Below are 13,399 nucleotides of genomic sequence, written 5' to 3'. Positions count from 1 at the left end.
GTGAAACGTGTGGTTAAGTTTGATAAGTATACGATTTGACGATTTGGCATTTATGGTGCGAGTTCAAAAAAAAATAATTTTGAACGGATCAGAAAAGGGTTGGAGAATAAGCCAAGTTTGAATGATTATTTACGATTATGGGAGTTGGGAGTTTTCTCTTTATGTGTGCTAAAATTTGGTTTTTTTTACACGTGGCAGATGGGATTGAGTGCAGAAAATTCACCCATTGAGCAATGTGTGTGTTTTGTTTCTTCTAGGAAAATTGACCATAGACATAGTTTGTCTAAAAATCACTACAACAACAACGACAACTACAACAGCCTTTGGATTTGGGAATTGGGATTACAATAAATCATCAACCCGGTTACATGCTCGAAAAGATTATGATTAATTAACTAATTGGCAAATGATTTTACTATCTGATTTTCTTTTTGGCAGCTTCAAAGTTCAAACTTCAAAGGGGCAAGTGCTATATAAGTATTAATTTATATCCAAGTTGGCTACTTCGTTTAGGTAAAATATGTTGTCTTTTTCAATGTTACACGATGTTGGTGTGAATTTGGGGCCTATCTTGAGTTAAACCAATCCGAGAGAAAAGAAATATGTTAAAGGCCACAATAATTTACACAATTTTTATCATAATTTATCACGCGATAAGACAAGTGATAAATTATGTGTGGTAGAAATATAGATCTAACATTTTTTTTTATCACTCATAATTCATTACGTAGCAAATTGTGGTAAAAATTGTATAAATTGTTGTGATCCTAATATTGTTCAAGAGAAAATGTGTAAATACTACAATTTTAAACATTTTATAAATAAACCGAACATGGTGTCATTTGGCCTCTCTTGAGTTTAGACCAATCGGAGAGAAGCATATTCAACCGCACGAGTTTTAGTAATTAGTGCAATCGTTTTCTATCATTTTGATAATAATATCTCTGATAAAAGACTTTTTGTTTTTTTTTTTTTACTAGATAATGTATATTATGACTCTTGATTTGGATGATTATACGAATTGGTCTGTTGCCGTTTTATCTTTTTATTACTGAATGAATTGATCTGTCCTTTCTCCCAAAAAACAAAAAAGAAAAAAGAAAAAAGAATTGTTCTGTCGTAGATATATTACCATTATCCATATAATATATATAACTAATTTAAGGTTAAAACATAAATAATTTCATAGATCGTGCAAAATTGTTGGAGTTATTCAATTATTTTAAATGTAATATTTTATGGCATATTCTGTTTTTTCGGCTAGTAATAATAGATACCCATGCATATGGCTATGAGTCCATGCCCCCATCTTAGACTTTTTAGTTTCTCATTGCACTATTGTAAAAAGACACGGTAAGGTAACGTTTGGATACAGCTGATAAGCTGCACGTTTGCGTCTGGGTTTTCTTTTTTTTAAGAAGCGCGTTTTAGCTTTTTTAGTGGGTCTCTCGTATGCTGTTAATGAGATTGACAAATCTTTTTTTTCAACAAAATTTTTATTAAAAATTGGTCCTACTGTACTATTCACATATTTAAAAATTATTTTACTATTGTGTTTTTAGTTTTCAACAAAATAAACGGTATCCAAATACATCTTAAAAGTAACTTCAAACGTAGTTTATTTAATATACCTAGTCCTAGGACAATTTTTATACCCATATATGCATATAGCTACGAGTCTAGGCCCCATAGTATATACTTCATTCAGTTCATTGTACTCTTATAACAGATAAGTACTTACACATTTGGTTCTCAATTTTTATCTCATATTTCAAAATGGGTTTTAACCATTCAAATATTACAATTTAGTTCTTATATTTTTAAGTGTGTGTCAAAAGGGTCCCTATCAACAAGATGTTGATGAAAAAATATGATACAACAAACGAACATACTAAAATAAGCACTGATACTAACATGGAGCCCAAGTAGCAGGTAGTGAAACAAAAACACAACCAATTAAGAGATTTTTCATTTTAAATCCCTACCCAAAAATATTGACATTAACAATCATTGAAGCGTTCTCTATGAACCAAAACTTAATGTGTGCATCTCAATCTGAGACGGACACACTATTTGATGGGCTTGACATGAACAAAAAAAAATTCCTACCAACTTTGTAGTAATTTGTTCTAGCATGATAAGCAAATCTAATTTTAAACAAATAGAATATTGTTGGGGTTGAGGGAGTGTCCTCCACCATCCTAAAATTTCCCAATGCTAGGGTTCTACATAAATACATAATTACAAGCATGCCCATGACAAATACAAAGTATACCATTGTAAGAATCTAATATTAGGGGGGAGAGGGCATTTGGTTCGCCGTAATGTTATATTATACCGTAATATTACATTATTGTAATTACAATACAAAAATATAACATTACATTATTTAGGAAGGTAATGTGATATATTTTGTAATTTTAGATTATGATAATGTTAGAAAAAATAAAATAAACCAAAAACGTTAATATTACATCATCGTAATGTGCATCACATCAATAACGTATCATAACAAACCAAACACCCCCTAGAGAAATGAATAATGGGACATCAAATTTACAAATCCTATCAAAAGTGTGTTTGCAGGTGATCCTACAGACTTGTTGGTTAAAAGAAACAAAAGTTGTCAAGTATAAGAGCCGACTACTATGGTAGTTATTGAGTTTAAGGTCGGTGGAAATGAGGTATGGAGATGAAGAAGTACCAAAATTTACAAATGCCCCTAAATCTTACGATAGTCTAGCTAGGATATTGAATACGATGTCGTTTGAGAGATGGTTGTTCCTTTATCAGAGAATATCAATCTTTGGACTAGAGATTTTGGAAAAAAAAAAAAACCTTAAAATTCATTTGTAGCATGCGTGTGTTTGTTTTTTTTTGATGGTCTATATTCTTCCATATGAGCTCCACTTCAATAATAGTACTTGATTTTAATGTTTTTGTTACATTGTAGTTTTCCATCCACTAGTTGATGGTAGGAGACTTTTTTCATACACAATCAAAAGTATAAGGATTAAAATGAAACATTTGAAAGGTTAGGGGCCATTTTGAAACTTAAGGATTAAAGTGAAACATTTGAAAGGTTAGGGATCATTTTGAAACTTAAGGTAAATGTCGATTTGAAGGTACAGTGTAAATAAATATTTAATATACACAATCTTAGAACATTTTGATCCCATTTCATTTTCCAACACTATATAGTTGATTTGAACTCATATCATTAATTAACGAAGCCCCCAGCAAAAAGAGAGAGAGGCTAAATTAAAGATTACACCCTCTAAGTTTGCCTAAAAATTCAATTTAATTTTGTAACTTTTGACTTATTCATTTTAGTTCTATAACTTTTATTTGTTGTTCATGTACATCCGTCCCTAAACATTTTTGTTTTTCGCGTAGATCGATCCCTATTTGTCTAGATTGTATTGTTAAACACCACAAAAGTTAATTAGTTTCATTTTCAGTGATTTTCGATAATGAAAATGGTTGAAATTTATTTCTCATAATTTCTTTAAAAAAAAAATTCAAATGAAACAAAACAACTTTATTATGAAAAATTCTTAGATATTACCCACCTTGCAGCAAAAGCAATAAATCTAATAACATTTTTCTGATTTTTTTCTACAACTATTGACATGACTTTGAAAATTGGTAATAATAAAAAGTGGTATCTTGTTGAAAATTGGTTAATGTTAGTTATTACTAACTAGTACTACTACTCAAAATTCAAAAATTATTCTAGGGCATTAATCACTCAAACTAAACTAAAGATACCCCGTGCCCTCATAGATATAGTAGATTCTCTTAACTTTGCCCTTTAAATTTAATCAACCTTTAATTTGAATTTTTTTAAAAAGGAAAATAAATTTTGTGGGTCCCACGAGCATTTTACCCTTTATCCTTTGAAAACCAAGGCTGTGGATTTTGCCGCGCCGAGTGGTGTATGTTGCATTTAGGACAAAGAGGCCATAATCCAAACTTAACCTTTTTCTCCCAAAGACCGCGCACACAAAAATTTTCAAATCTCGAAAACTCACCCTTCTTAAACGACGCCGTGTTCTGAGGCAAGCGAGGTAAACTCACCCTTCTTACCCACACTTTTTACTTGGTTGTCAGTGATATCATTTTTGTTACTTTTGGTTGAGTATCTTTAGAATTCTTTATGGATGTTTTCAACTTTTGAAGTTGATACTTGATGATGTACAATTGTTCATTATTATTATTATTATTATTATTATTTTTTTTTGAGAAGGTTCGTTATTTGTTTTTATACTTTTTTTTTTACTAGATACATTTTTTTTACTAGTTATAAAATTGATCAATTTTGGTGATTGATTACTAAACTTTTCAAAAGGTCTTTGATAAACATTTAAAAATAAAATATCAGAATCTATCATGCTATTATAAAGAGTATACAATTTGATGGTTTCATCTTTTGATTTGACAATATAAAACATTATTAAATGGTTAAAAATAAAAATAACTATATTTAAAAGACAACCTGGTGAAGTTCAAATTGCTAAAGTAAAAAAGATATAATTTTTTTAATGCACCAAATTTATAGACAACAATAGGAACTAGGGGAAGTTAATGATCTTTTGAAATTAGATTATATAATTGCAAAATATGGTACTATGGTAGCTGAGTCAACAATGATTATATATTAACTTGTAAAGTTAAATTGTATATAAATATACTAGTGATTACTTATCCAAAAAAAAAAAACTAGTGATCATGCTTTAAGCACACAAATCAATGTGCATGAACTTGTAAACTATTTCTATCAATACATACTTATATAGTCAACTCACGCAACATTAAAAAAAAAAACAAATACAAATATAAACATCTTGAATTTGTTTACGGACGTAAATTATATTCATAAGTCTTTTTTTTTTTGTTTCAAAAGTAGGTACAATTTTTTAGATTATATATGTTAGATTTTCTAATTGAATTTAATTATATAGTTTTATTTACCAATGAATCACATAAATAGATTTAATTGTTAAAAAGATAACATTAATTATATTGCACTAATTAATATTATTTATGTATACAATATTTTAAGTAAGGGAATGTACGTTTTATCATTTTAAAAAATATGCATGAATTTTTAATGCAATATGCATTACAGTCATAATTAAATATGTAATCTTTCTTAAATTATACCTTGGAACATTATTAATTTGTTATGACATTTTTAAAAACAATTTGTTAAGGTGTGAAGTTGCATTTGTAACCACCAAGTGAGTTGAGTTTAATACAAATATTTTGTATCACTTTTTGTATTATAGCAATCAAAACTTGCCATATATTTGTTTGAATTTCCTTATAAATTAATTAAAGTTTAAAATGAAAAAAAAAATTATAATTAGTGGAATATAAAGTAGAGCACAAAAAAAGTTATAAATTATTTATTCCAAATGGCACCTCTCAATACCTTCAGTATATGGTGAAACACGAAAGTCTCGGAAGGAAAACAAATATTTTATAGGCTGGATTAGGATGTACAAGACTCATGCCTTATATGTTTGGCATAAGAGATACTTTCTTCCCTCAAAAAGGATTATGGTATTTATTTAGTAATATTTCTAACGAGTGAAAATGAAAATTACAATTATAGCATCATCATTTACATATGTACTCACTTTATACAAATTACAAATAGAGAGGCAAATTATATAAGCAAGTATGATAAAAAATTGTTCCTCAAAAAAAAAAAAGTATGAGAAAAAATTATAAAAAATTGTCCATACAACTTGGCCAAAATTGTATAAAAAAAAAAAAAAAAAAACTGCATGACTTAATTTATTGGATAAAAAAAATAAAAAAAGAAAGAAAAATCAAGAAAGCGAGTGTGGAGTGCGACGGTGGTAGTTATTTATTTTATTATTAGATATTTTTTTTTAAAAAAAAAAGCTATATCTAGTATATAGTAATAAAAGTGGAAAAAGAAGGGCATTTGTGTACTTGACTAGTCGACGGCGACATCCAAAGCTAGCAGTAGCATTTACAGCCAGCAGGAAAGGAAACCGCAAAACAATCCTCGAGTCTCTCTCTAGTCACTGTACCACTCAGAGATAGATATTAGATAGACAGAGAAAGAGGTGAGACTGAGAGCGTATGTTTGTAGTTGTAATTAATACATAAACTGTAACACCATTTGCATTGCATTACTGAATTTACTGTACTCTTCTGTATACACTCTTTTTATTTTTATTTATTTTTACCGTAAAAACTAAAACACTAGAGTTATCGCTCCATTTCAATCTCTCAAATGAACATTTATACAAAACCACTACTACACTACGCACTCGTTGTTATTCTTTTTCTCTCTCTACTTCTCTAGCGCTGTAAATTTTTCGTGGGTTGAAAGACCTAAGAAAATCTGTTTCAGCCTTTTGGCGCTCTCTATTTTGATCTTCTTTTTTTAGCTTTCGAAATCCCATTTCCTCTGTTCATACTGCTCGTTTTTTTATTGACTTTCTGCTCTGATTTGAATCATCAACAACAGCAAGAACAAGAACAAGAAATAGTATCTCTCATCTCTCTCTCTCTCACTTTGTTGATATTGTTGTTGTTTTAGATAGTTTTGAAAAAAAAAAAAGCATGTTGTTATAGAGATAAGTATATATATATATTTTTTTTGTTTTTGTGCGATTTCACGTGAATCAAATTGATTGCTGTAAATGCTCTTCTTCTTCTTCTTCAATCTATACCTTGCTTTTCCTCTTTTTTTTGGTTTAAAAAAAAAAAAAATTTATATATATGGAAAATTATTCAGTTTTTTTATTTGTTTCATTTGTTAGCGACTGTTTGGTTGTCGGGAAAGTTTAGGTGAAAAAGGAAGAAACCTATACAAGTTGTGGAGCCAATGTTGTTTTTTGTTTGTTTCTTTTTTTTTCATGAAAAAAAAATTATTTGACTCGAAAATGACAAGTTAAAAAGTTGTTGAAACTTGAAACTATTTTTATTTTTTATTTTTTAAATTTTAAATTCTGCTTCTGAAATTTCCTACAGTTTTTCTGAGCAACCAAACAGAGTTGATTTTGTAGTTGATTGGTGCTGAGTGCTGACCTGATTTGAATCCGGATTTTGTGCAGGTTACTAGCTCTGTTTTTATTTGAGGTTGATTGAGCTAACTGGCTAGAAAGCTTTACAGACTTTGATTGGAGCAGAGATTCACTGTCATAAACAACTATACAGAACAAAAAAACCTGTGTACGGTTCCTTTTAACACTCATCATCTCAATGATTTGATTGTTTTTTGGTTTCTTATAGTCTGAGTTATACTATGTTTGGTCGTGGAATCTTTGCCTCAAACATTAGTTTCTTTTTCTGGGGATATGGTAAAATTAATAACAAATATATACAAGTATACAACAACAAGAAGAAAAAAACATCTGGGTTGGATCCCTTTCTTTTTTTAATGACTGATTCACTTTTTTACCATTCTGAAACCTGCTTGTTTTCACAGCTTTGACCCATTTGATTTGAAGTTTCGTAGTGAGGGTCTACTTTTTGTTTTTGTGTCGTTTTGCAATTTTGCTAGTGCTGGCATAACAGTGGTTGGGGATTCTCTCTAGTCATGTATTGAAAATTGAAACTTAAGATAGATAGATGTATGTCTTGCTTTTTGAGCTAAATCATGGGTTACTACATCAAATAAAGTTGTTGCAACTTGCAAATATTGAGAATATTCACCCTGGGTTTTTCAAACAGGAAAAGTGAGGGGCTTGCTTTCAAGAAGAGGGTGTTTTTTTTGAGTGAATTGGTGAAAAGGGTCTTGTCATTGTTGGGCCTGCTCTACTAGTGATGAATGGAATTGTGAGCATGCCGGTTGTACATGTCCTGGAATCGAACAAGGTGGGGGCCTAGTAATAATGCAAGTGTATTTGATTGTGTGTGTCTTTAGGCATGTGTTTTAACCTCTAACTTGAATTGGGTTTCATGGGTTTCTAGAATTGAATCTGTTGAAGAAGGAGCTTTTGGTTTGAATTTGTGGGTGCTCCCATGAGTCAAGAACAGAAGCGAGGGAAGCAGGAGAAAGGCTCTGACGATGCCGAGAAGGTTGTCGTTGCTGTTAAGGCATCGAAGGAAATTCCCAAGACTGCTCTGGTGTGGGCCTTGACCCATGTTGTTCAACCTGGGGATTGCATTACATTGCTTGTGGTTGTTCCTTCACAAGGTTCAGGTATTTTTCCCTTGTCCCATGTTGATTTTTTCTCCTTTACTGCTCAAATATTAATTAACTGGTAGTGATATACAAGTTAATGGTACCTTTTCAACATTGATCACTTTCTTTTAATCCCTTCAGTGTCTAATTCTCTGAGGAGGTTAATTGTTATGTTAATTTTGCCTAATGTCAATATTGCTACAGTTTGATCACTAAGAGTTGAGTTAGTATTGATTGAATGTATCATCTGTAATGATAAGGAATGCACTTGATCTTTTTCTTCTTCTGTTTCTTGGGTTGTTGGGACTGGATTGATATGCTAGCCCAGTCTTTAATTGAATTTAAGACAAGCATGTGAACCCTGGGTCTTCTACATTGTAATATTTCTGGTTTTTGTAAAATTAAATATTTTACAACTGTGTCATTCATTGTGTTTGGTTGAAACCTTAAAATTTTAAAAGACCATTAGCATGATGAAGCCTTGATTTTTAAGCTTTAAAAGTCCTGTGACTCACCAAGAGCCATTTTGCTCAATTGGCACCTCTAGGTGTTTCCAATCGAGAGATGTCCAGGTTTCAAAACTCTCCTCCCTCAACTATCAAATTATCCAAAAAACAAAAGCTACTGTGACTCCTTTTCCATCTCCGATTTTGCTGACTTGTAGATTAATGCCAACTGACATTTAGTTTTGTAACGATTCTTCAGGAAGAAAACTTTGGGTTTTCCCAAGATTTGCTGGTGACTGTGCCAGTGGTCACCGGAGGACTCATTCAGGTGCAAGTTCAGATCAGAAATGTGACATTACAGATACTTGCTCCCAAATGATCCTTCAACTACATGATGTTTATGATCCAAATAAGGTAAGTGTCTTATATGTTTTCTTATATGTGCAATCTCCATTTGTATTTCATCCATGCTTCTCATGCTGGTTCTGATTTGCAGATAAATGTCAAGATAAAAATTGTTTCTGGATCACCTTGTGGTGCAGTTGCTGCAGAGGCCAAGAGAGCTCAAGCCAGTTGGGTTGTACTAGACAAGTAATACTTCATTTCGTTTTCTTTTCCACTTTCAAAAGCAAAGTGTATGTTTAAGGTTCTGCAGGGACATGATGTCTTGTCAAGTACTTATTTTTTAATTTCTTGATCTAGAAATCATGTTCTTGTCTTTTTTTTTTTTATACATGTTTTGATCATCTTACTGGCCTTTTCTACAGACAGCTCAAACATGAGGAAAAACGATGCATGGAAGAGTTGCAGTGCAACATTGTTGTTATGAAGCGTTCCCAGCCAAAAGTTCTCCGCTTGAATTTGGTTGGTTCATCTAAGAAGCATTCTGAAGTAGCCTGCCCATTACCCTCAGAGATAGACAGAGAATCTGAAAAGAATCCTAAAAAGAAGAATGATTCTTTAAGTTCTATTCCAGGGCCGGTAGTGACTCCAACTAGTAGTCCAGAGCTAGAGACACCATTTACAGCCACTGAAGCTGGAACTTCCTCAGTTTCAAGCTCAGATCTAGGAACTTCACCTTTTCTCATCTCAAAGATGAATGGGGATCTTAAGAAAGATGATTCATTAGTCATTGAAGAGAATGAGGATCCTGATAATACTAGTTCCGATGCAGACAGTGAGCACTTAACTTCATCTTCAAGAAGTTTGAGGTTCCAACCATGGATGGGTGAATTTATAACTTCTAATTTTCAGTCCTCACAAGATACGGATAGAAGCTCACAGAGACCTTTTCATAAGCATCAAGCATTAATGTCCAAAACTTTGGTAGAGAAGTACTCAAAACAGGATGGAGAACCTGGAATTGGAATGCAGCACTACAGAACTGATATGGACTTCAATGGAAATGTTAGAGAAGCAGTTTCGCTATCGAGAAATGCACCTCCTGGCCCCCCTCCATTGTGTTCAATCTGTCAACACAAGGCACCTGTCTTTGGAAAACCTCCAAGGTGGTTTAGCTATGCTGAATTGGAGCTTGCTACTGGTGGGTTTTCAAAAGCCAATTTCTTGGCTGAAGGAGGGTTTGGATCTGTTCACAGAGGTGTTCTACCAGATGGTCAGGTAGTTGCTGTCAAGCAACACAAATTGGCTAGTTCCCAGGGGGATGTTGAGTTTTGCTCGGAAGTAGAAGTTTTGAGTTGTGCTCAGCACCGAAATGTTGTTATGCTGATTGGTTTCTGTATCGAGGACAGACGAAGGTTGCTGGTTTATGAATTTATATGCAATGGGTCACTGGATTCTCATCTATATGGTAACTTGTTTGGAATTGGGATTGGCAACATAAATCCTGTTTATGCTATTTCTGTTATTGATTATTTCCATTCTTAGACAACAGTGAAGAGACTTTTACTCACGCTTACTTTTACATTGACAGTGTCCTCACTGATCATCATCATTGTCATTCTTTTTAAATATATTGGTTGAAATTAAATTGAGATGCTAATATTTTGGGTAGAAACTCTGGTTGTGAGCTCACCAAGGATTTTGGTTCGTTTTAGGACGACATCAGGAGCCATTAGAATGGGCTGCACGTCAAAAGATTGCCGTGGGAGCTGCACGGGGGCTTCGGTATCTTCATGAAGAATGCAGAGTGGGTTGCATTGTACACCGTGACATGCGGCCAAACAACATCCTCATCACCCATGATTTTGAACCACTGGTATGGCAATTTCTTATACTCCTACCTAAATTGGGAAAATTCTAATGTCCAAGTTAATTATGATGGCTTCATTGTTGCAACCTTCATTGATATAATCAGGGCCTCTTTCCTTGATCCTCATTTTTTTAAAGTAAAATTGTCTTGAATGTTTATTTTTCTAGATAATTATATTACTGCATGGTATGTGGATATTACAAGTTTTCTAAATTTTATCGATCCTCTGGATATTGAGATGAATCTGTATCTGTTTTCCAAAGTGCATGATGAAATTGTTAAATATTTGTTTTTCAAGGTTGGTGATTTTGGCCTAGCAAGGTGGCAGCCTGATGGAGATATGGGTGTGGACACAAGAGTAATTGGAACGTTTGGGTAAGTATGACGGCTTTTGTTTTTATGGTCTACTTTCCCCATGACATTACAGTATCTGATAAGCCTTTGGGCTGTGCTGTAGATATTTGGCTCCAGAATATGCTCAAAGTGGCCAAATCACAGAAAAAGCTGATGTTTACTCCTTTGGGGTTGTATTGGTGGAGCTGGTTACAGGAAGAAAAGCAGTGGACCTTAACCGGCCCAAGGGCCAGCAGTGTCTTACTGAATGGGTATGACTTATTAGACTCTAATTATACATCTGAAGACCCATTCATGTTTGGTATTGAGAACATATTATGAAATAAATGATACTGATCAGAAACATGACAAAATCTTGACAAAATCAACAGAAAAGAAAAACAAGTTATAGTAGCTTTTGTTGTTTCCTCTTAGTGTAGGTTCTTTAGTTTTCTTGATTTACATGTGCCTTTTTGATCTGGAGCAGGCACGCCCATTATTGGAAGATTGTGCCATTGAGGAACTGGTTGATCCACAGTTAGGGAATCACTATTCAGAACAAGAGGTCTTTTGCATGCTGAACGCTGCATCATTATGCATACAACGGGATCCTCATTCTAGGCCTCGCATGTCACAGGTTAGGAGAAAATTAGAAGACAATAATAATTTCTCTACTTACAGGACACTGTACAATAATTAGATGTCTTACAAAGCACTAAATAAATTGGGGATTTTAATTTATACATCACTAGGAAAGGTTAGAAAACTCCAGTAAAATTTTGAGGGCCAGTATGATGGTATAGAAAATTTCTGTTTTCTGCAGGTATTTTAGAATTCCTCAAGTCTTTATTACCATTTTGGTAAACTACTGGACGTAAGATTCGAAAGGATAATGCCAGATTGCTGTAATATGGGACTTAGGAGACAAAGTGGAACTATGTGAGACATTTTCCCGAAGATGTCTAACTAAGGAAACAAAACAAAATCCCAAAATGCAAACGCTTCCATTGAATGTAGATTAATGGGAGCCTGTTTCCGGGAATTTTTTTTGTTTTGTTTACTCTTATGATGGGAAAGGGGTTCTAAACCTTACAAATAGGATTCATGGGTTTGGGGATCAGTTTTACTGTGGCATGGTTGAGACCTGCTTCAATATTTTGCGTGATTGACACCTTTTTCACTGCTAACACCACTGTATTGTTTGTCATTGACAACTTGCCTCCTCAGAGGCTGTGAAGAAATTTGTGAAAATAGTTGTGCCTATGTGCTTATTGATCTTGCACATCACATTTTTTTTTTTTGGTGCAACACATAACTTGCATAATTAGTCAATTGTCACTGACATTTGGACATGCTTTTGCTTACTCATGTTCTGGTGAAGGTGCTCCGCATACTAGAAGGTGATATGGTCATGGATGCAAATTACATTTCAACACCTGGGTATGATGTGGGAAGCAGGAGTAATCGGATTTGGGTGGAGCAGCAGCAGCAGCAACAACATTACAGTGGTCCCCTATTAAATGAGGCAATTGAAGGGTTTAGTGGGAAGCTGTCTCTTGAAAATTCAAGGCAATCTTATTGGGAAAGGGACAAGGCAAGAACTTCATGTGCTGATGATTTGTAAAAAAGTCTCAGCCATTTAGAATTACATGCTTAGAATGCTAAACATGTACTTTGCCCTTTTTGTATTTTCTTCTCCCACTCATATATTTTTGTCCAATGACATCTAGATTTTGCTTCTGTACAGTAGGAAGGGTAGTAGGAAATAGCAAGGTTTTGTAATTCTTTGGGAAATGAAGTGAAGTTAAAACCACCAAAATGGCCATGCTCATATCTTCAGTGAAATACGTTTTTAGTTAAATGTCAAGATAGCAGCTCTCAGGAATATACTCTCTCTCTCTCTCTCTCTCTCTCTCTCTCTCTCATGTTTTCATGTTGGATAAAATTAGACAGTTTTCTAGGCGTTATATCTTGGGTTTTTCAATTAAGTTCAATCATAATTCATATGGATAAATTGACCACTATACTCCCTTTCTTTAGTAGTTAAATAGTGATGGATCAGGGAGATGAAGTTTGAATCATACACATAGGTATCACAAAGTGGGAAAATTATTGGATAGTTTGGAGTATACTTCCTCTCTCTTACATAGAGGTGGGTCTTATGGTGGGTGGGATCTACCTTTACGTGAGAGGGAGGGACTACCCAATAACAATCCCTATAGAGTGTACTAGTAC

At 33.3% G+C, this 13,399-nt stretch overlaps 1 protein-coding gene across 2 annotated transcripts; it reads left to right on the top strand.

Moving 5' to 3' along the window:
* The first annotated feature begins 6,007 nt into the window (after nt 1-6,007).
* On the top strand, nt 6,008-13,051 carry LOC115989691 (inactive protein kinase SELMODRAFT_444075). Of its 2 annotated transcripts, none has more exons than XM_031113505.1 (12): nt 6,008-6,104; nt 7,101-7,218; nt 7,720-7,863; nt 7,960-8,191; nt 8,879-9,033; nt 9,116-9,210; nt 9,387-10,429; nt 10,677-10,837; nt 11,130-11,206; nt 11,289-11,436; nt 11,652-11,801; nt 12,546-13,051. In XM_031113505.1, exons 4-12 carry the CDS (start codon nt 8,011-8,013, stop codon nt 12,786-12,788), a joined length of 2,253 nt encoding a protein of 750 aa, XP_030969365.1. In that variant the 5' UTR covers nt 6,008-6,104; nt 7,101-7,218; nt 7,720-7,863; nt 7,960-8,010; the 3' UTR covers nt 12,789-13,051. The 2 variants fall into 2 exon arrangements, with proteins under 2 accessions (XP_030969365.1, XP_030969364.1); XM_031113504.1 differs by lacking the exon at nt 6,008-6,104 and adding an exon at nt 6,232-6,532.
* The last annotated feature ends 348 nt before the right edge of the window (nt 13,052-13,399 follow it).

The sequence above is a fragment of the Quercus lobata genome, chromosome 5 (assembly GCF_001633185.2).
Source record: "Quercus lobata isolate SW786 chromosome 5, ValleyOak3.0 Primary Assembly, whole genome shotgun sequence".
In the NCBI taxonomy this organism is placed as follows: Eukaryota; Viridiplantae; Streptophyta; class Magnoliopsida; order Fagales; family Fagaceae; genus Quercus; species Quercus lobata.
The sequence above is the reverse complement of the archived record's forward strand: the minus strand, read 5'-3'. Positions and strand labels throughout refer to the sequence as shown.

Bases quoted from the DNA above. Each gene is read 5' to 3' on its own strand.
- LOC115989691 (XM_031113505.1), top strand. From the start codon at position 8,011: ATGAGTCAAGAACAGAAGCGAGGGAAGCAGGAGAAAGGCTCTGACGAT. The intron at 8,192-8,878 runs GTATTTTTCCCT...ACGATTCTTCAG, and splicing joins TGTTCCTTCACAAGGTTCAG to GAAGAAAACTTTGGGTTTTC. The intron at 10,430-10,676 runs GTAACTTGTTTG...GGTTCGTTTTAG, and splicing joins ACTGGATTCTCATCTATATG to GACGACATCAGGAGCCATTA.